The following is a 23,703-nucleotide window of genomic DNA, read 5'->3' on the forward strand; positions in this document are numbered from 1 at the left end:
CTCATGCAGACTCCTTTCCCTTGGTTTAACCCAAGACTAACCAGTATGCCTGGACGTGTGCTTCTTGTCACAGCTCCAGGTGCGCTGGAAGTACTTCTTTATAACAAAAGACCAGTTACTAGTTGCACACAGTCCTGTCCTTTCAAAAACACACCCTCGACTCTGAAAACTTACAAACTGAATAAGCTTATTACACCGATGAAAAATATAAACTTGAGCAGAATCTCCATATGACACACCTAAAGGCGTTGGGTGTAGACTGAATTTGCGGTGACAGACAGGATCTGGGTCTCCAAGGCGAAACAGCCACCCAGTCCCTCCTCTCAAGGGGTTCCAGAGAGACCCACATGGCACTGAATCCCCTCTGTGACAAAGGCTTCCTAGCAAAGCCAGGTCCCAGATATTTATTATAAGTGAGCAGCTTATCGTCAGTCATAGAAGTCCTTTCCATTTAGAAATAGCACAGCTCAGAAACCACTTTATCCTCTGCTAAGACACTCCTCACTCTCCCTGACTGTGTACATAGAATTTTTAAGGGGAGATTAATGTTTCAGCGCAACACATAAAAATGTAAACTGAAAGGTTAGGAGAAGATGTAGAGTAGTACTAAAACCCGGAGAGGAAATTGGAGAGCGGGGGCATCTGAGCACAGCCCACTGCAGTGTTAGAATCACCTTGGGAAGAAGGGCGAGAGCCCTTCAAGGTCTGAGCGAGAAACAGCAACACACACAAGCTGCCCGAGCCCACAGTCCTCTGGGCCAAGCAGATGGCATCCCAAAATATTGAGGAAATGTGAATGGGGAAAATACGGCTCAAAAACTTCTTTTTTTCTTTTTTTTTTTTTTTTTGCGGTACGCGGGCCTCTCACTGTTGTGGCCTCTCCCGTTGCGGAGCACAGGCTCCGGATGCGCAGGCGCAGTGGCCATGGCTCACGGGCCCAGCCGCTCCGTGGCATGTGGGATCCTCCCGGACCGGGGCACGAACCCGCGTCTCCTGCATCGACAGGCGGACTCTCAACCACTGCGCCGCCAGGGAAGCCCTCAAAAATGTCTTTTTAAATGTGTGATAGAGTTATATATGTGCTTCTTTGTTCATGCCTTAAATAACCTTTCTAGCAGATCTAGTAATGACCATAATTTCTAGTAGTGATGAGTGTAAACCATATTTCAGGATGTCTGCCATAACTGGTAAGGCATGAAAATATCTGTGATTTCCACTGGTGACACAATCCCAGGTCTTGCTAGTAGTACTCCTGCTAAACCACCACTATGGTTTCTTGCCTTTGTTCGTAGTTAAAGGAAATGTTCAGTTTCAGTGAGAGGTTAAGGAAAGTGAAGATGCAACTTCTTTCCCATGCAAGTGCGGGGACCCCAGGATAAGAGCTCTTGCTCTGGAGTGTTTGCTGGCAGAGCCTCCTGGCCCTGATAGTTTCACTTATGTTAAGTAAGGACTCAACGCATATGAAAGTGCTTTGAGTTTTTCTTGGAAAGGTGGCCTGTGTACCTCTGGAGTTGTGATTACCACTGTTAAGCTTTACCTGTGTAATAAGACAATCCTTCATATATGGTGATTGCCCATCCCAAAGATGCGATCCCAAGAACGTTTCCAAGTTACTTTGGTCAACCTGAATAGATAAACTTATAATGATGAAGAAGAAATAGTCATATGTTCATGACAATATTTAATGTAATAATTTAGTTTTCTGCAAACATTTAAGATCATGTAGTATGTAAAATAACTGAGACTTAGAAATAAGACTTTTTCACTCACATGTCAAGAAACAGTTATATTCAGACGGTTCATGTCCGTCTTCAGCATCAGTGTCTTCATCTTCACTGGCTGAGCCACTTTTGACTCATCCAAGGCAGTTTTCGAGAACACACCTTCTCACTTCTAAGTTGTTGGATGCACAGTACTTTTTGAACCAGAAAGCTGTCATCAGAAATTCTCTCCCGACACAGATCTGTTTGCATAACATTAAGAACCTTGGCTTCTCGTTTGTTCTAGAGGCCTGTGTTTGTAATTTCTACACTGTGACCACCAACTAAGGAAATTGCTTAAAAATAAAAAGTGACTTTACTGGCTTGTTTGCAGTGATAGTCAACACATGCAATTAAGAAGTCACAACTGCGGGAATAATGACTAAATCTTTGTTAAATGAATTTATTTTAACTGACTCTACCAGGTGACTTCTAGAAGCATCCCAAATTAGCAATGATTGAGTTTATTTGAGGCTAATGTGTCTTCCCCCGATTTTTGTTTCAACGGAGAGAGCCCTATCTACATAATGTACATTGCAAAGACTCAAATATGACTCCCTTCTCTGGTGGTCTTTGGCGGGGTGTGGGGGGATTTATATTCAGGCATATAGACAATAGTTTGGAAGGTAAAATAAGGAGCTAGGAATCAGAAAATGTCATTTCTAATGACAGTTTTCTACTCTTTGTTTATTCTGATCCATGCCTGGCTACCTAACAATTAGAAGGTGGGTTCATGCTTGGTTATTCTGTGATTCTGTTATTCTCCATATAATAATTAGTACAAGCTCAGGTGTTAGCAAAAGTCCTTTTGGAAGTGGAGATCTCGTGTATAATTTGAGTTTCCCGTTACCTGCTCTTTACACTTGTTAGGAAAACAGTAAGTTGTTTGTCGTGTATTTTGAGATCCTTGGATGAAGAACTTGGGAAATGAAGGTATTATTATGCTTAGTTATTTAACTCCAGATTACTATTTTTTTCTGGGAGGACGAGTAAAGAAACCATGAACGAAATTTCTTTATTGTTCGTTACGGTCCTAATGCCATAAAATCGTTTCCTGGCATGATAATTCCCAATAAACGTCTTCCTACCAGCAGGTTTTAAGTGGGAGGGTCACATATAAAACATTTACCTTGCCACGCGCTGAGTGTGTGACATTCCATTACTGTGATTTCCGTTTACAGCTTGGCAATCCCAATAAATAAAAATGAAAAAATGCTCCGCTCACCCACCTCACCCCTCTCCGACGCATCTAAACACAGATACCCCGGCGAGGACCTGACTTCCCCCAGCAGATCCAACAGCAATGGTTTGTTCACCTCCGCCTCGTCCAACAAAAAGCATAAGGCTGAGAACCAGCTACAGACCCATGGTGGAGACCTCACGGTACGTTGGTGCTCTTCTGCCCCAGATAAAACAAGAGTGAAAATGAGCATACCCCTCTACTCTGCCTCTAGCCCAGCACAGTCCGAACACAAGCTTTTTTTTTTTTTTTTTAACTTGCAACTTCAGGAAAAGCTCCTGCTTTATTATTCCAAATAAATTTTCCCAGGTAAAATAAATGTCCGATAGTTTCTGGTATGTGGGAGGATAATGTCTGTTCAAGTCACAAGGAGGCCTTATTGACAGAAAGCTTGGCTGTATAAACAGCACAAGTTGAGAAAAGGTTTAATCTCCAAACGTATTGGACTGGATGACCTAAGATCAGTAACACCCACCTTGCGACATCGCAGGAGGTCGAGGAGGCCCACCTCGGTAAGGGGGCCCCACTGGCGGTCCCTGCCCACATGGCAGCGTAGCACCAGGAAGGTAACCTGGCACGCCTTGGGGATGACCGCCGTACTGACCATGAGGCGGCATTGGGAGTCTCATTCCTCGTTGCTGTGGGATGCCTGGCTGCGGTGGCATCATACCTCCGTTTGGTCCAACGGGTGGATTACCGATGGGAGCCTGTCCTGGTCGAGGAAGATTACATTGATACGTGGTGACCAGTGAGGTCCCGCAAAGCAGCCCTAAAGGCTGGTCTGGGAAGACCTGGCAAAGCAGCTGCTCTTCGCCTGTCGCCCAGGCAGCCGCTGAAGAAACGGAGGAGGCATTTTAAGCCTCTTCTGCTTAGGAACACTCTTTGGAGGACCTCATTTCCCATCCTGAAAAGAATTAGCCCTAACGTAACTCTCCCAGGACAAAGTAAATTGGGAGTTTGGGATCAACCAATCTTTCTGTTGGAAAAGATTTCTTGCCCTGGGGCAGAGCTAAATCCAGGATTGGAGCCCAAGGCCAAAGTTGCAGGGCTCCCTGCTGCCCTCAGTGACCAATGTGGTGACCAGGGTGGGACAGCTGCCACCACTCCTCTTCCAGTGACTTTGTCAAGGGTGATTCCAACACGCTGTATTCCCCTGGGAACCTGGGTTCCCCTCTAGCCTCATAGCTTAGTCACCATGTGACCGTGGGCCGGTTGCTTAATCTCTTGAGCCTGTTTCATTTGCAAAACGGCGGTGTAAGATTTCAATGAGGCAGCACCGCCTGAAGAACCCAACCCCTATGGACGCCTGTGCAGCTAACGCTGCATGCAAGTTCCTCTTCCTGCCACCCTCCATCTAACAGCGGGCGGCCCTGGACCGTGCATCCTCCAGGTACATGATTTAATTCCAAACTCTTCCCCCTGTGCCTCTCAAAACCAGTGGGGCTTTGTGAGGCAGGGAGAAATGAGACTTGGCAATAGGACTCTGCAAAGAAGGTGGTGGGAGGCAGCATGTCATGCTTTATCCCATGAATTAAAGAGGCAAAAAAAGTTGGTAGATGGTCGGGCAAGAGCCTAAATCTTACTGAACATCAGGAAATTAACCGCTTCATGCACCCTCATTTGGGAGCAATTATCTTTGGTTCTAGGATACACGAATCTGAGAAGACCATATTAGAAAAAACAAATAAAAAGCTAACGATTCCAATTTTAAACCAAACACAACTTTTCTTTGCCTCTAGATCCTTCAATCACAAGCAACTATGATATGCAGAGAATCGTAAAACAATGATAGACTTTATTGAGGCATTCTTTTCACTGAACGGGCGTTTATCAAGGAAGTATTTATTGTGTCCCAGGCACTTTGCTACATAACAGAGACGCACTGATGATCTAAAGGGTTCAGTCTCTGCCTGCAGGATAGCTTACAGTCTAGCTGGGGAGAGCCACTTAGAGCAGGGCTCACACACATCCGTAATTTACTACCCTGCATGCCAGAAAGGAAATGCCCAGAGTCCTGGAGGCTCTCATAACAAAGAGGCTTGATCTACACATAAAATCGGTCCATATTTAAAGAAACATTGATATACACTCCACCTTAATTACTTCAGAGGAATCCATTTGAATCTCCTAACTAAAACAGGGGTGTTTTATTATCCAGACGGCAGCACACAGTAGGTGCTCTCTATAATGTCCCCATCTCCAGGAAAAAGGGTGTTTCCATTTTTCCCCAGATCCAGAGTGTTCCTTCTTAAAACACATCTTAAATAATTTCTAGCGATTCCCTTTGGCTCTCCCTGTTCTTCACAGACAGCTGATGAGAACCAGTCAATTGTGACCTGAATGACCTCTTTTGTGAGGGATGATTATAGCTCAGTGGTTCTGAGAGCTTGGCTCCTGGACCAGCATCACCTGGAACTTGTTAGCAATGCATGTTGTCAGGCTCTTCCCCAGACGTACTGAGTCAGAGATGCTGGCGGTGAGGCCCAGCTGGCTGTGTGTTAACGGTGATTCTGATGCAGTCCATTTGGACAACCATGGGTCTAGCCAACTGGGAAGCGTAGGAGCCTGAATCCTAAGCCCCCAGCCTCCACCCACAATAGCCATCTGAGCTTGGGCGAGTTCAAGATCTGGATCTGCGGGAGTGGGCACACTGAGATTCCTTTTTTTTTTTTTTTTTTTTTTTTGCGGTACGCGGGCCTCTCACTTGTTGTGGCCTCTCCCGTCGCGGAGCACAGGCTCCGGACACAAAGGCTCAGCGGCCATGGCTCACGGGCCCAGCCGCTCCGCGGCATGTGGGATCTTCCCGGACCGGGGCACGAACCCGCGTCCCCTGCATCGGCAGGCGGACTCTCAACCACTGCGCCACCAGGGAAGCCCAAGAGAGTGCCCTTTTGATGTCCCGGGAATGATATTTGACCACGTATGTAAAAGCCTCCAGCTTGAGACCTGTAGTGCAAGTACTTCTTCTTTATTTCAACGAGGAAAGCACCATCAGCTCTAACCTAGAACACAGAACACAAGCGATTCTAACAGGTTGCTCCTTCGGCCAGGTGGCCAGTTTCTCAAATACAGGTGTGTTTGTTTGTTGTTTAGAAAGCGGCTCACAGCAATTCCGAAAACGTTCTCCACAAGTCACGGCCACAGACAGAGCCATGGTCTCCAGGCTCCAACGGCCACAGGGACTGCAAGAGGCAGAAACTCATCTTCGATGACATGTAAGTGTGGACCCTTGGTTGGTACGGTGAGGGCCAGATCAGTGGGAGCAGGGAGATGGTTTAATATGCGTCTGATCCACGGGGTGGCCATTTCTGTCATGTGATCTCATCTGTTAAATGTCACCCTCTCGAAGGGAATTGCAGCTTCACTCCAAGTGTACCCCTGAGTCCTGGGAGACTTCTGAGTGAATAGAACAACCAGGGCTAACAGGGCTGCCTCCAGGATGTCAGAAAACTAAGCTAAGTGGCATCAATGAGTCATATTTCTAAGCCCCTGCATTTTGGGGTTGTGTGCTGCCAGAAGGAGAAGCATTTTTTGTTTTTGTAAATTATAACAGGCAAAGAATAATAGCGATTCACTCCTGAAAGCTTTTTTTTTTTCTCTAAAATGCTGTAGTCTTTATAAAAGTGTAAACAGTTCTTATACAGGAGAAGATATCCTGTCATCCATCTCCCAGTCCTAACACCGAAACCCAAGTATTAGTTCCGTTCCCGGCATGGATTTAAGAGGAGGAGAAACAAAAGAAAAGGAATAAATTAACATCCTGGAATGCTCTGGAGATGCTGAAAATGACAAATGAGAAATGATAAAATGATACTGAAAATTATTTAGGCTCTTGGGGAAAAAATATGTGTCAAGGACAAGCCTGGAAGGCAGCAGGTATGGTTTCAAGAGTTCGCCTTGAATCCGCCTTTCAATTTGAGCCGTTCACCAAGCGTGCAGTGTGTGTGTGTTTGAGGCATGCCCTTAAATCCCAGCGTGGAGCAGCGGGCAACAGTGAGAGAACACCCTGCTCTCTGACTGTTGACAGTCTGGCTGAGGGGACAGACTGTAAGCCACGACCCTCACCCAAAGTCAGAAAATAAAATGGTGCTAAATGTCTCTGAGTCCCAGCTTCCTAATCGGAAAAAGTGACTGTCATGACGGGCTCTTCTGAGATCCAGTGAGATGGTCTCTCCTGAGCGTGACCACCTGAGAAGTGAAAGCTCAGCGTGGTGGTGATGACTCTTCCACCCTCATCTCCCTCCCATCCTACTTTCCAATCCTATCTTCACTCAGAGTATAGGCACGATCAGTTGGTTCACCTCCAAGAAGCAAGAATACCGAGTTAGGGCTTCCCTGGTGGTGCAGTGGTTGAGAGTCCACCTGCCGATGCAGGGGACGCGGGTTCGTGCCCCGGTCCGGGAAGATCCCACATGCCGCGGAGCGGCTGGGCCCGTGAGCCATGGCCGCTGAGCCTGTGCGTCCGGAGCCTGTGCTCCGCAACGGGAGAGGCCACAACAGTGAGAGGCCCGCGTACTGCAAAAAAAAAAAAAAAAAAAGAATACCGAGTTGTAGCCCTCAAGCCCTGCTTGGACTTCATTAAGCTACTTAGGGCACAGACTTTGAGGGTTCAAAGCCAAATCCACATTATTTTGTTTCTTTATTGAACACGTTCCCAGATAATTGGTTTTACCAAAGTGTAAGGGTGGCCCAGGAGGACGTGTGTTTTTCTCCTCTTTCCGTGGCTGCCGCAGCTGCACTCAACCCCAAGCACGCTCTCTCCTGACCCTCAGCACCTCCCCTTCCCCTCCTTGCCCGCTGCCCCGGGCATCAAGGGAGGTGGTAATTAATCCCCAGGGTGGTGGGCGTGTAATGGGAGTACAATCAGGCAGTCAACTCCATATATAATTAGGGTTTGGTGGTGTAAATTGTTCAAGGGAGCTTTAACCGTTTGCAAAAACAGGAGATTAGAATCGTGTTTAATGACAGTGTGGAAATTTGCATTCAGAAGATATAGGAATCTTTTGATTTTCATCTTAATTAAAGATGCTTTTCCTAATATTAAGCAAATTGAAGAAAAAGTAGTTATATGGATGGGTCAGCCTCCATATCGTTTAGGTTGCAACCCAGTTCTTTGAGGAATTAAAAACAATTATACTTATCTTACAAATCAAGTCTTTATAAGAATGGAAATGGGGCTCTAGACATCATTCAAAGCCAACGTGTCATTTTTACCAGTCCCAAAACTGCCCGTATTCATCTCAAGAAGCTTGCAGATGGGAAGGGATGGACTGGGGGTTTGGGGTTAGTAGATGCAAACTATTATGTATAGAATGGATAAACAAGAAGGTCCTACTGGATAGCACAGGGGACTATATTCAGTGTCCTGAGATAAACCATAATGGAAAAGAATATAAATAAGAATGTATATATATATATGTGTGTGTGTGTATAACTGAGTCACTTTGCTGTACAGCAGAAATTAATACGACATTGTAAATCCACTATACTTCAATAAATTTTTTTTTTTTGCGGTACGTGGGCCTCTCACTGTTGTGGCCTTTGCCGTTGCGGAGCACAGGCTCCGGACGCGCAGGCTCAGCGGCCATGGCTCACGGGCCCAGCCACTCCACGGCACGTGGGATCTTCCCGAACCGGGACACGAACCCGTGTCCCCTGCATCGGCAGGCGGACTCTCAACCACTGCGCCACCAGGGAAGCCCAATAAAAAATAAATTTAAAAGGAAAAAGAAAGTTGCAGGTATTATAAAAGATCTGGACTCAGGGAGCAAAAAAAAAAAAAGGAGAAGCAGTCATAATCTACAACATGAACAAACACACGTGCATTTGACAGTAAGGTACCCAGAGCATCAAATGTATCAAGGGCATGGTGTTTAAACACACACATGTATGGGAAATTAAAATGTAAGGAATTTCCCAGTGTATGGACCAGAAAGCTAAGTCTGAAACAGCAACAACTAAATGGTCCTACTTCTACCTGCAGTGTCTTGGACTGTCTACAAGAGGAAATGTTTCTCAGTCTGCTGGGACTGCAGCTAATATAATTTTGTCCCTATCTGTATCAACCAAGAGGCTGTTATCATTCGTTCTTCCCATTAGCAATGTGTGTGATTTTTCTGGCTGGCAGCTACAATACAGTGTTTCTCCCTTTATGGATAAAGATACAATAGAATAAAAAAGCACTCTTTCACATCCATCATATATAGAGAGAGACATCTTCCAGTGGCCACATGTCCCAATTGATTTGAAATCCATGACAGTAAGAGAAACATGCAACTCAAACAGCCGCTTAACTGCTGAACTGAGAAAGTCGTGGGAAGATTCTTCAAGCTTGAAAAGCAAAAACAGGCATTGTCTCTTCATTGGAACAATAAAAATATGTCCGTTAAGAGATCACTGGGGGGACTTCCCTGGGGGCACAGTGGTTAAGACTCCACGCTCCCAATGCAGAGGGCCCAGGTTTGATCCCTGGTCAGGGAACTAGATCCCACATGCATGCCGTAACTTTGAGTTCACATGCCACAACTGAGGAGCCCACCTGCCACAACTAAGACCGGTGCAACCAAATAAATAAATAAATTTTTTAAAAATAATAATAATAAAGAGGTCACTGGTCTAGGAAGTCACCTAAAAGTATGTAAAGTGTCTCCCAGGTTCAGTTGGTGTGTTCTGAGGTCCAGTGGTAGGAACAAGGGTATATGATTGATTCATTCTCAGTTATTAATTGAGGGAAGATGGAGGCATATGGGTGGCCTCTCCAGGAAGCTTCCCCGGGACCACAACCTTAGCCGCCTCCTGCTACCTCTCTGCTCTGCACCAGCTTCAAGGACCATGACCTGGCTCCTATCATTTTCCTTGACTTCTCCTCACTAGAGGTGTCAACAGGCAGTGACATGACCAAAGAGAGGCCACCAGAAGGAAAGAAAGAACTAGAGAATTAGCAGCGGAATGATTTAGAGTTGATGGAAATCCAGTTATAGTGCTCCAGTGAGTAACAGATGCCATCCTGTCATGTGACTTTTAAAGCCACATCAAGTAGCTTTTTTTAAAAAAGTAAACTCATCCTTTTGTATTACAAATACTCGTTAACGGTTGAATAAACATGAGATTCAGACAAAGGGCCGCCCGATTCCAGTGGGCACTCAAATAACAACCGTTGAATGGCCCCAGCTGAATTAGAATAACATTCCCAGGGGGTAATGCCTGCATCTTTTTTTCTTTCTCTCTCCATGAATGTAAGGAATCTACTACATGCAAGTCAATTTAAATTCACGGGCTTCCAGGCCCTTTTCCTAGGCCACTTACCCGTTCAGGATGTAGATGGAACTGAACCGAATAATTTGTTTTAAAACTGTGATCCAGGTCAGCCTATCCTGCAGGATCACCCCTGACGTTTAGCCGTGCGCCACTTCCTCTCCTCGAGAGCCCTGATTTTAAGGTGACACTGGTGTAATTACCAAACTTCTGTTTAAAAAAAATCTGTAAGGATTTATGTCCATGAGTGACAGCGCTTGATGCAACTCAAAGCCTAGAAACGGATCTTATTAGTGCAGAGCCGTGAGCTGTAAATTACTTGGTGTCATAATTAGTGACAGGGGAGTTCTTGGCGCTGGAAAATCCAGGGAACAATCGTGTCACGAAGTCCTCAGTACAGACGTCAGAGCAGAGCTGAGTGGTGAAATGCTTGGCCTCTCTTCCCACGTGCCATATTGCTGTGCTGGGGAGCCAGAGAACCCCGGGTGCCAGCCCTGCCCGCTGTTTCCAGAAGGATGTGCTGTCTCCTGCCCACATTTCACCAGGAAGAGTCAGTCATGATCATCACATCCAGCCACGCCAGCAAACGCCCCATCTGTCCCCGTGGCACCAATACCAGGAGCCCAACCACTTAAACCCCCCTACGCCGAGAAAAGACTCCCTCGCCACGCGGTGCTGAAGCCCTGGCCTGGGAGATGTGGCTGGCAGGGCAGGAAGAGGGAGTCGGCATTTGTGATATGATGCTCAGCAGCCTCATAGCTAAAAGTGTTTAAATTTTATAGAGGGTGGAAGATTCCTGTATGTGAAAGGCCAGATGATTGAGTGAGAGGACACCAACTGAAATCCTTGAGTAGGTGATGTTACATCGAGGCAAGGCGCGCCCACGGAGGGCGTGCTGTGGCCGTTCTTCCTCTCCCGAGGGGCTCCCCTTCCCAGTCGCTTCAAAGCTGGACCCCACCTTTCCTGATACACCATTCATGTGCCTTTCTGTTCTTCATATGGAATTTTTTCACTTATGGACCCCTCTCAGCCAGGTTTTTATTTTTTTCTAACCAATACAGAAAGAAAGGGGAAAAAAAGGACTTGGCTGGGGGTGTTGGGAGGGCAGGAGTTGGGGACAAGACCTTTTAGATCTCCCTGATTGAAATCTGAGCTCTCTGATCATTTTAAGGGCTTGTAAAATGATTTTATCTCTTTTGATTAATTTTTATCAGTCGTTTTTCTACAGTTATCATGGTTTATTTTATTTTATGTATTTATCTTTGGCTGCGTTGGGTCTTTGTTGCTGCGTGCGGGCTTCCTCTAGTTGCGGCGAACGGGGGCTACTCTTCCTTGCGGTGCGTGGGCTTCTCATTGCGGTGGCTTCTCTTGTCGCGGAGCATGGGCTCTAGGCACGTGGGCTTCAGTAGTTGTGGCTCGCGGGCTCTAGAGCACAGGCTCAGTAGTTGCGGCGCACGAGCTTAGCTGCTTTGCGGCATGTGGCATCTTCCCAGACCAGGGTTCGAACCCGTGTCCCCTGCATCGGCAGGCGGATTCTTAACCACTGCACCACCAGGGAAGCCCTTTTTTACTTTTTGATTTTATGTTGGAATACGGTTGGTTTACAATGTTGTGTTAGTTTCAGGTGTACAGCAAAGTGATTTAATTATACATATTCATATATCCTTTTTCAGATTCTTTTCCCATATAGGTTATTACAGAGTAATGAGTAGAGTCCCCTGTGCTATATAGTAGGTCCTCATCGATTATATATTGTATATATAGGAGTGTGTATATGTTAATCCCAAGCTCCTAATTTATCCCTGACCCCGCCTTTCCCCTTTGGTAACCATAAGTTTGTTTTCTAAGTCTGTGAGTCTGTTTCTGTTTTGTAAATAAATTCATTTGTTAAATATCACACCCAGAGAAGAACAACAATCAAACTGATGTGTTTCCATTTCGATAGAAAGTTGCTTATGCTCACGTGACAAAAACCTGCCATTTAGCCTGTGTGTCCTGGAAAGCACACGCCGTTTTCTATGTGTGGCCGAGAGAGGAGTCACCTGCAAGAGCCTGTGGCCTGTAGGAGACACAATGAGTGATTGCTTATGCTTCTGAGAAGCCAGGGACTCGGGGGTCCCAGCCAACATCAAGGCTGTAGAAACAAAAGCTGCGTTTGAATCCTTGCTGCCGAAAGCAGTCTTCCTGCTTCCTTCGGAAAGCACTCATAAAGCCAACGGCAGCACCGGGGTCCCTGGCTGTGCAGTGCCCTCGTCAGCAGCATCCACTTACTCAGTGCGTGAAAAACAATTACCTCACTTCTTACGTGTTCTTCTTGGTAAAGAAAGTACCCCACAGCTTGGGCCACAGTAACACCTCGGGGACTTATTAACTGACAAGCTGACAGGCTATCAGATGACGAATTCATTTGGTGTGCAGTTGCCTAGTTGTCTGATTTGGATTTCAACTTCCCTAAGAAAATGATCCCCACTTCTGCTATGCCAAGGAACCCGTTTGTTCAGACACGTTGAGTTCGCCATCTCTGCCAGTTTTCACAAAACAGGCTGGTTTTGCTGAGGAGGTGCATTTCACAGAGGTAGGAAGCACAGAAAGCAGCCTGCCAGCCTCTCCGTGGGAGAGCGTTCAACTCCATCTCAGCCACAAAGGAGAACAAAGAGCGAGGTTGCTGTAATACGCTGGTGCCAGAAGAAGTTTTAGGGTAGCTCAGCCCCCGCCGCTGCTTAGAACTAAGGTGGCTCGTGTGTAGGTGGGGGCATTGAGAGGTGAGGAGGGCACATTCCCTCTGGATCAAGTGCTCCCATTTTTTTTTGCTGCCGAGAGCTCTTATAACAAAGATACACGTGGCTCGGCTTTGGCTTTTGGATCACTCAAGCCCAGCTTCTGAAGAGCCCCAGAGACACGGTTAGTTACATGCATGATGCTGAACTGTACTTTTCTTAGGGTTGCTCACGTATCATCAAATACCATCGCTGTGAGAAACGATGTGAAGAACCTTATGATCACAATGAAAAGCAAAACTCTAAGTTTTCCATGTGAAAGAAAAGAAAGAAGATTCAATGAAAAATGAGTTTGAACGCTGCGATCGTTAGATTCATTTTAGTGCCTGTGCCGTGTTATATTTTGTAACTGCCACAATGGTGACAGCAGTTTTACTTTCCTGCCGACTTGAAAGTCACCGTCGGAGTGATGCCTTCATGACAGCACGTGTCCACTGCCTTGCCGGACAATCCGGGTGACATCCCATCATCCCGTTGCCTTTATAATGATCTGATCTAGGAGTGTGGCTCTAGAAATCACCTGAAAGGAAAACAAATGGGCCAATCATCAAGCAATCTTCAGTGACTCAGTGTAATAAGCCCTCCATTAGATGCAAAGATGAGAATTCTTATGTGATCCTAAACAGGCCCTGATAGTACATTTCTTCAGCATCTCAGGTTAATGTTGTAGCTGCTGTGATGTAGTCAGAAAATAGATGTGTTACTTATCCACCTACACCACTGTGAGAGTTTGCGACTCAGCCTCCATCTCAGGTTTAAAGGATACACCTACATGCTGCAGATAAAACAGCATGGATTAAGGTACCCGTATTAGGAATTAAGTGCCACTGCCACCCCAGGGGTAACTAAGAAGGCTAACAGATGCCTTTGCTTATTACCAAAGTAATTCGTTCGTGAGAACGAAATGCATTTGAAAAAATGATGATCCGTTAGTGACGAGGTCTACAAAAAACAGGGCAAGAGAAAAACGACCAAATTCCTCTACTGGAGTGTGGGACAGATAATGATGTGGAGAATTTCAGGTTGCCATGGAGATGTTCTCTGGCTTATTGCCTTCGAGGCTGCACCCCATCTCTCTCTCTTTGAAACTCAAAATATGAATGCAAGTGGGGGGGGGTGTTCATTTCTCTTCTACCATGTACCTAAAACTACAAGGTGGGGAAGATCAAAGAGGTCTACAACAGGGCCCCCGCTGAAAATGGTCCAGCTGCAAAGTTGCATACGTGCAGTGACTGTAGCCCAGGACAGCAGAAGGTAATTAAATGCCTGGAAGTGAAGTGTAAACAAGAGGTGGTATCTGAGATCAGGAAAGACATAGCTGATCGTGGACCAAAATTACCAAGAAGGCCTTATGGCCTAAGAATTTGCGGGACAGGTAACATCTGGCTCATCAAAGCGCTTAATGAACGAGCAGAGAGGTGAGTGTTCCAGGAAGGACGGAAAGGGTGAGCAGAGCTTCTAAGGCAGCCATGGCACGTCAGCCAGACAGTGAGGACACCTCTCTGGCTGTGGCTGAGGGACGTGGTGAGTAAGTGGTGCGGTTAAGAGGGTTAGGCAAGATGATTGGAGACCTGAACTGCGATTGGAATTCATAGGCCCTGGAGATGGATTTTAGGTCTGTGAGTAGGATGGTGATATAATGAAAGCCACGTTTTACAAACATTGGTCAAGGCTTAAAGCTCAGAATAGATTGGGTGGGTGTGAAACTAGAGGCCAGGAGAGGTGATGAAAGCCTAGACTTGGTGGATATGGTCATTGGGGAAAGAAAGGGATGTTTACGAGGGAGCATTCATAGCATTTGATAACCGGGGAGAGATGGATGGAGATGCCTGAACTCTTGTCCTGAACAAATAGGCTCCAGGACCCCATCTGAAGCTCAGGAGTCAGATCTGGGTTTGGGCAGAGGTAGGTCTGGCCTTCTGCTTCGGGGCATTCAGCAAAAGGACAAACGAAAGATATTGCAGAGGATTTTTAAGGCATGAAACTCTTCTGTGTGATACTATAACGGTGGATACGTGTCATTATACATTTCTCAGAACTCACAGAAAGTGCAACGCCAAGAGTGAACCCAAATGTAAACTGTGGACTTTCGGTGATGATGATATGTCAGTTTCGGTTTATCGATTGTAACAAATGTGCTGCTCTGGTGGGGATGTTGGTAGTGAGGGAGGTTGTGCACATGCAGAAGCACGAGGTACACAGGAACTTTTCGTACTTTCCACTTCATTTTGCTTGGAGCCTACAACTGCTCAGAAAAATTAAGTCAGTCCATTAAACAACAAAAAACAAGAACAAAAATAATGTAAATTGCCACAGTCGGCATCAAAGACCCCACAGATAGCCAGTATGTGTTCAAAGGTCAATATGTGGACAGAGAAGAATAAACCATCGTGAAAGTCAACTAAAACGCCATTCAAATGGAAGAAGCGTGAACGTTGAGGAAATAAACTAGAACAGGAAGAGCCGGTCAGAGCAGGGCCTTCCTTTGAAGGAAACCTCAGGCCTTACCCACCAACGAAGACCCATCATGATGAATGAAAGAGTCCAGGCCTGCACGGCAGGAAAAATGGTGAAGGGCTCATGATCGAGAAACAGAGTTTCATTATGCACATTAGGGAAATCCTGCAGCCACGTTCCTCATTTCTTTGTTGGAAAAGTTAAAAATTCCCAGCATGTTACCACAGTACTGACAATATTTTATGCGGAAGAAGAGACAGAAAACCAAGGTCTTTTTCTTGCCTCTGTGATTTGTGACTCAAAATTAAGTATTTGCTTTGATCCTGGTTTGTTTATTTGTTTGACTGATTGATTAAAACCATTCAACTGAGGATTATAGTTTTGGATGGTAATGTCATTGACATGGTATGTGTGATTTTTCTAAGCCTTTTGACCCCTTAGGATAAAAGGACGCTCTGACTCCCTAATACTGCATTGGGGAAAAGACGCCTTAGCTGAAAGAAGGCAGTTCAAAATAAGTGCATTAAATAGGTTAAACAGTTCATGATTAATATTGCTACTTACATCTCATCTCCCATTCAGGGGGTCCTGGCTTATGGTGTGTACATGAATAGGTCAAGTTTACTGAATATATAAAGACCCATAATGCAAAACAAGTTTATGCTGATGGTACCTAAAGTATGTAGATTTAAAAAAATTTGTCCAATGAAGCATTTAAAGTTACTGTCTGATGAGTGCTTTAGTGTAACTTGGGGTCATGTCACACACTCACATCCATCTCTGGATGAATTCCCTTCACCTCCCAGCAGAGTCGGCGCTGGCCAGGGTTATTGTTTTAATAATGCGCATGTCTGGTGTGCATGTTTACCAGCCAGTTAATCAGAACTAGAGAGAATACATGCCATGTTTGCATTGTGACAAGGAAGACATCATTTTACAATTAACTTTATTACAACTGGAATGTAATCATACAGCAGCACCTCTTTTCGTTTTTCATTGCAAAGCTTTAAAATAATTAGATGTAGAGATACAAGCAACTGTGGGTACCATTTATGCATACAAACAACACTGATTTTCCTAAGGGTACAGAAATATACTCACCTGTACATATCCATACAATTATTATGAGATACCTTTGCCATCCTTACATTTAAAAGGGATTGTTTTGTGTAAATAACCTGTGAAATAAGATTTTGCACTTGTTTTCTTAACCGTGCAATAAAAAATCTGATTTGCAAATTAGGTACTGGGGATCCGTGTTAAAAATCACTGTAAATGTATGTATTTATTTGCATATATTGAGTGTGTTTTGGATTGCTAACTTAAGAGAAATACAATAGTAGTCTTTTACATATAGGCTATAGTAGTTTGGAAATGCAAAAGAAAAGAAAAATACTTGATTCCGTCTTAAGAAGGGTCTTGAAATTGTGCTTCAAGTGTGAGCAAAGGAAAGAATATCTTCCAAAGATCTTGCACTTGCACAGTAATGACGTTTCATATCACCCTCTCCTCGTAGGCCACGCAGTGCAGATTATTTTATGCAAGAAGCTAAGCGAATGAAGCATAAAGCAGATGCAATGGTAAGACCTTTTCTCTCCAGATCCTTTCCTCCAAATGACGTTTGTACCACAGCTTCATCACTGGGGCAACATAGCTAGGGTCATTATAAAATCTATTACAAGGATGGCTGGGTCTGTTAAAGGCAAAAATGTTTATGTAATCCAGTGCTCATCGCCCAATAAATTATGACCTCAACCAATAATGTCTGACTGGGAGGAAGCCCTGGATAAACTAATATTTCAGTTTAGACCTAAAGTTTGAATAGGAACCAGAGGCAGTGGAGTCAGTGGGTGGTAATAGTTTTTTTCCTTAAAAAGAAAACACCCAAGTTTGCATATTTCTCCCTTGTTAGCCTGGCCAACACTTGGCTTGGTCCCAGGATCAAATCCCTTTTCAAAAAGACTTGTGTTCTTCATATGTACCTGCCAGAATGAATTTTTCCTATGAATCTGGACAATCCAGAAACTATTTCACTGCACATAAGACCCTGAAGTTGTAGGAGTTGATGTTTTCAGAGAGTAACTTTTCTGACTTGGATAATTTATTTGAGAAAGCTTAAAGCCTTCAGGCAAGAGTTCTGGTTTTTTCTAAAAGAAAAGTTTTTTCTAAAAGAAAAACACTTCTGGTTTTTTCTAAAAGAAATCGTATGTTGTTCTGTTAGAAGATCTCATCCAAAGGGAGTCTTTCCTATCTAGTAATTCTAGTTCTGCTCCCCTCCAGTGCTCGTAAGTGAAATCAGGGCGCTGGAGGTGAATATGGCATTTCAATTGACCTTCAGGGTATTATTCCAGGGTTGAAGATGCCTAAGCCATAACTGTGCCCCACCTCCCAATGCTACTGATTTTGCCCACCAAGCATGCATTTATATGAAGCTAACTGCCTAGGTCCACTGGTGTACAGAGAAATAACCACAGGGTGTCAGAAAATACAGAAGGGAAATAGGAGGTAGAGTTTCTGTCATCACAGTCACGCAGTGTGATGGAGAGTTCTGGTCACCCGAAGGAACCGATGCATGGTCACATTGAATTTTAAAGCAGAATGAAATTTCCTGCCTGAATCATCCAGTGTTTACCAGGCTTCCTCAGTCAGTGTCATCTTGCCCAACCTGGCCTTTCCCAGCGATACTCTGCTCCAGCCATGTTGGCCCCCTGCTGCCTCTAAGCACACCTGACTCGTGCCAGCTGGCAGGTCTTTGCACCTGCAGAGCCTCACACTCACACTCTCACTCGCACGCACACCCACACCTTCAGTGTCCTCCCCAAATTCAGCCAGATCATACTGTTCCTTCCCAGTTTCCTCCCCAGCCTCCCTGTAGCCCCATCACTTGCTCCCTTCCTGCCCTCTCTTTGGCATTGGACTCCTTGCTTTGCATTCGGTTAGTTAATCACAGACTACCTTGCACTTTGAGCTATCTTGTGAGTGCACGTTTTTTCTCTCCAAATATATGTTCCTGGAAGGAGCTTTTGTGTGTCAAGTACAGACCACACAGAATCAGGTGCTTTAGCAAATACTTATTGAAAGAAATGACTTCCTTAATCTGAAAGCACTGCCAAGAAATATTGCTCTATAGCCTCTTAGGGTTATGAGCTGTTTAAAATTTTGACTTGCTAATGCAGGAGAATTCTGCTCTACATTTCCCTTTCCTGAGGTGTCATGAATAATGAGAGGTTTTTTAAGAGGGAAGACTTAGATCAGTAGTTAAGAGTATCTGTGTAATTCTGTTTTGATTGATGAAGGAATGTTTGAAAACTGCGGAGATGATGCAATTCAAATCTAGAATGTGTCGTGATCCACCGAGAGGAAGAATGCATGGAACCATGCATGAACCTGATGTGTACGTTTAGATTTATGAGAACCTAAGAACGTAAAGCTGATTCTTGGTTATCCTCACTGATATGGGTAAAGATTAACATAAATTTAGGGACCTCCTATAATCCCAAAAGGTCTTTTTTAAATTAATTTTCAACGTTGTGTCCTTCAAGCTGAAATCATGCCTTGAGCTCTACCTCCTCTCCCTTTCTCTCCTCACCCTCACGCTTAGGGTGACGTTCTAACTGCTAACGAAACAACTAAAAAATACATACTTAAAGGAAGGCGTGGAGATGTAAATGTCACAAGTAGTGTAAAAGATAATAAGGAAGGCCTTAAACCATCAAAGTGAGAGTATACCCCGAAAGTGTGAAAACTATTGCATGGAGTCAGGCCTATGAACGTAGATATATATTTAGCACAGCAGTGAGGACCAAGGAGCAAAGTTGACAAACCATTAGGAGTTGGAAAGAGGGCAGCAGAAATTAAAGCAACCGTGAAGCTCTGCACAATTCTGATTGGCAGTTGTGGATTTGGTATAATTCTGTATAACCATTTACTCACTTACCCTAAACCAGTAGCAATTTGCGAAAATACCTAGAGAAGGTATTACCCTATTTCTCTCTTCTCTCAGCTCCATTCACAGGAGTTTGGAACTTCAAAGTCAGGTTTCTCAAAGTGTATAGATTATGTGACAATGCTGTTTGAAAAACTATTCCTAAGGAAGACACTGTATTAACTCTCTTGATCAGGTGGAAAAGTTTGGAAAGGCTCTGAACTATGCTGAAGCAGCCTTGTCATTCATTGAGTGTGGAAATGCAATGGAGCAGGGCCCAATGGAATCCAAATCTCCTTATACAATGTATTCAGAAACAGTTGAGCTCATCAGGTAAGCGCTGCATTTTCTTGCTTGGGGCCAGGGGTTGGGGGTGGAGGGAAGAATGTATATAAGTGCTGTGAACACAGAAAAGAATGTCAGCCTGCACTGTCAGCTACCAAGAACCAATGTTCATCCCCCAAATAAGAGTGGACAATCTTGCAAGACATTTTTGCAGAGGCTGCCTCCTTTGCTCTCTGTGTGAGTGCCGGCGGGTGGCGGCAGCTCCTCTAACCCCACTGGCTGCAGAAAGGAAGCTGAATCTGAGGGAGATGTGAGATGTCTACTTCACCCAGCTGGGAAGTGGCAGAATCTGAATTCACTACATCTCCATACTGCTTTTTTTTTTTTTTAACCTGATCCAGATTCATATAATCTAAATCCTAACTTCATCAGTAAATGATTCAGGAGTATTTAATGAAAGGAAAGAAGATTCAAGGGGATTTTAGGAAAGGAAGTCCATCCTAGGAGACCATCTGAAGAGGTGCTGGCGTTGTTCTGGTCTAAGACTTGGACGTGAGCGCCATCCCCCGGCCTGGGTTAAGACCTGTGGTATGCGCAGAAGCAGGTTTTCTGACTGGGGCACAGCAAGGACTTGGGTGGGAGACTCTTTGTCTTCCATGATGGCAACATGGAAAGGCACATCCTTAATGTCTCTTTAATGAACCATTAAGGGAATTTCATCCATTAACACTACTGGGAACCTTCATCATATGTTTTATGTCTTTAGCTGGTTCAACTGCTTGGGATAATGTCTAATACCCATTATGTGAAATAAACCTTCCCAAAACTAACTTTAAGAGACTTTTCTAATTCTGGAATTCTAGGCAACCTAAGAGTAAATGTGGTTTACCATGTCTCACCATTGCAGATGGAAGATTTCTAGTCATCCTCAATTTAACCTTCTTGGTATGCATTGGCCCAGGTTTGCTCCTTGGTATTTTACACTGTTCTCTTTCAGGAAGTAGGAAAGGATGACAGCCTTTGACTTTGTCATCCCAGTATCAAGAACACATCATCTTCAAAAAGTACTTCTCAAGAATGTTTTGAAAGTTAACACTCTCCAACCATTTTTCTTATTAAAATATTTCTATTGGGCTTCCCTGGTGGCGCAGTGGTTGAGAGTCCGCCTGCCGATGCAGGGGACACGGGTTCGTGCCCCGGTCCGGGAAGATCCCACACACCGCGGAGTGGCTGGGCCCGTGAGCCGTGGCCGCTGGGCCTGAGCGTCCGGAGCCTGTGCTCCGCAACGGGAGAGGCCACAACAGTGAGAGGCCCGCGTACCGCAAAAAAAAAAAAAAACAACACACACACACAAAATAAATAAATAAATAAATAAATAAATAAAATAAAATATTTCTATTACACCAATGTATTGGTGATTCCTTCATACCGTTTTCTTACATGGTACAGCATTTTGGGCAGTGAAGAAAAGAAATTGCCATAGTAAAAAAAAAAAAGCTTAAAATTACTTTAAGAGATCCTAGATTCTCACATTTCTTCCTCAGAATAAGGCACAGACTCAGATGCCCACAGGCAGGCATGGAAGAATATGGGTGGAAGTGGACAGGCACAAAGCCATAATGTGTTCTAGAATGTGAGTGCCTCAAACAGAGGGATGTTTTTGGTTTTTGTTTGATCTGTTCGTGTATGTGGTTATAACCCCTGGAAAAGATCTTAGAACATAGTATGTACTCAGTGAATATTTGAGGAATGAACAAATAAGCGAGTCACAGGGCCTCTGGTGAACTGCATAGCCTGCCTAAAGGCATTCAGACTTTAAAAAACAAACAAACGAATCCAAACAATGATAAAAGCCTGATGTCAAATAAACTGGAGGTGCTGATATGCACACCCGTGGGACCTTGCGTGGGTGGAAAACACAATGCATTTTCTAGATGATTGAATAGAATCCCTTAAGCTACTCCAAAAACTAAGATAAAAAAGAGTTTTTCTTATCTGAGTTAGAAGACAGCATTAATATACCACTTGAATCTGCATGTTGCCCACCAGGTTTGAGACTCCCCTCCCCCACTGAGAGACACTCGGGAGCTGGGAGCACCCCCAAGGAGGATCGTGCCACAGGTACCCAGCTTAGGATGTGTTCTTTGTCCCAGTAGGCAAGAGAATTCCTTTCTCCACCAAAGGACGCCAAGTGACTGGGAGACACTGGCGGGTGGAACCCTGCCACCACAGATCAAAATTGCACCACAAAACCTATGAAAATTAAATTGTAAATGGAACTACAGCCCACAGACGTAGGTTATGACTTGCCTGCTAAACCTAAACAGGATGACTTCCTTTTAAAAGAAAAGATTTAAACAGGACCCCGGTGTCTCCTAACATAATAGCCAAGATGTCCAAGATACAATAGAAACTCACTCATCATACCAAGAAACAAGAAAACCACAACTGAGATGAGAAAAGACAATCAGTTGACACCAATAACCAGGATGAATCAGATGTTGGAATTATCTGACAAGGATTTTAAAGCAGCCATCATAAAAATGCTTCAACAAAAAATTACAAATTCTCTTGAAACAAACAAAAAATGAAAGTCTCATCAAAGAAATAGAAGTTGTTTTGAAAAAGAACCAAATGGAAATTAAAGAACTGAGAAATATAACAAATAAAAATCTCACTGGAGGGGCTCAGTAGTAGAGTAGAGGTGACAGAGGATAGAATCAATGAACTTGAGAACAGAAAGTAGAATTTACCCCCCAATCGGAGCAACAGAGAGAAAACGGACTGAAAAAAAAAAAAAGTGGATAGAGCTTCAAGCACAATGACAATAGAACCTCCATGTCAATATTGGAGTCCCAGAAGGAGAGGGAGAGAATGGAACTGAAAGATATTTTGAAGAAGTAATGGCTGAAACTTGCTAAATTTGGCAAAAGACATAAACCTACAGGTTCAAGAAGTGGAGAAAAACCCAAACAGCATAAACAGCCAAAGCAAGGCATGCCAAGACACATCAAAACTACATTTCTGAAAACTAAAAACAAAGGAAAAAAAAAAAATCCTGAAAGCAATGAGAGAGGAATGACACATTACCCACAGGGGGACACCAATTCAGATAACAGCTGACTTCTTATCTGAAACCATGGAAGCCAGAAGGGAGTGGCACAACATTTTTTAAATGCTGAAAGAAAAAAACTGTCAAACTGTGAACTCTAGATTCAGTGAGACTTCATTCTTCAGGAATAAAGAGGAAATAAAAACATTCTCAGACTAAGGAAAACGAAAAGACTTTGTTTCTAACAGACCTACCTTTAAAGGTTGGCTAAAGGAAGTTTCTCAAACAGAAAGGAAGTGACAAAAGAAGGAATCTTGGACCAACAGGAGGGAAGGAAAAACAACATAAGAGCAGAACTATGGGTACATGCAATAAAGTATCCTCCTCATGAGTTTTATAAATCATAGTTGATGATTGAAACAAAAATTATACCACCATGTGATGCTCAAGACAATGTTATTTAAAAGCAGTGACATGGAAGTAAGGTTTCAACTCTTCAAGCAAAGTAGAAAATATTGATACCAATAAATTGTGATGAGTCACATATGTATCTTGTAATACCCGGAGAAACCACTATGAAAACTAAGCAAAGAGATACACTCAGAAACACTACAAGGGACTTCCCTGGTGGCATGGTAATTAAGAATCCACCTGCCAATGCAGGAGACACAGCTTCAAGCCCTGGTCTGGGAAGATCCCACATGCAGCAGAGCAACTGAGCCCGTGTGCCACGACTACTGAGCCTGCGCTCTAGACCTGCGAGCCATAACTACTGAGCCCACGTGCCACAACTACTGAAGCCCGCACGCCTAGAGCCCGTGCTCCGCAGCAAGAGAAGCCACCGCGACGAGAAGCCCACGCACTGCAACGAAGACCCAACACAGCCAAAAATAAATAAATTTAAAAAAAAAAAAACCACTACAAGTCTGCATGCTGTGGAGATAGTGTAATAA

At 44.3% G+C, this 23,703-nt stretch overlaps 1 protein-coding gene across 13 annotated transcripts in view; it reads left to right on the forward strand.

The window, feature by feature from the left end:
* The window catches only part of AFF3 (AF4/FMR2 family member 3), a 607,218-nt gene that overhangs the window by 571,316 nt on the left and 12,199 nt on the right, over nucleotides 1-23,703 (forward strand). For all 13 annotated transcript variants that reach the window (XM_029232773.1, XM_029232776.1, XM_029232778.1 and 10 more), the window contains 4 exons: nucleotides 2,942-3,143; nucleotides 6,094-6,215; nucleotides 17,005-17,068; nucleotides 19,610-19,746. In XM_029232773.1, coding sequence (XP_029088606.1) covers nucleotides 2,942-3,143; nucleotides 6,094-6,215; nucleotides 17,005-17,068; nucleotides 19,610-19,746 — 525 coding nt within the window. The remainder of the gene's footprint in view (nucleotides 1-2,941; nucleotides 3,144-6,093; nucleotides 6,216-17,004; nucleotides 17,069-19,609; nucleotides 19,747-23,703) is intronic.

This window comes from Monodon monoceros, unplaced genomic scaffold (assembly GCF_005190385.1).
Source record: "Monodon monoceros isolate NGI ecotype Baffin Bay Population unplaced genomic scaffold, NGI_Narwhal_1 Super_Scaffold_19, whole genome shotgun sequence".
Lineage (NCBI taxonomy): Eukaryota > Metazoa > Chordata > Mammalia > Artiodactyla > Monodontidae > Monodon > Monodon monoceros.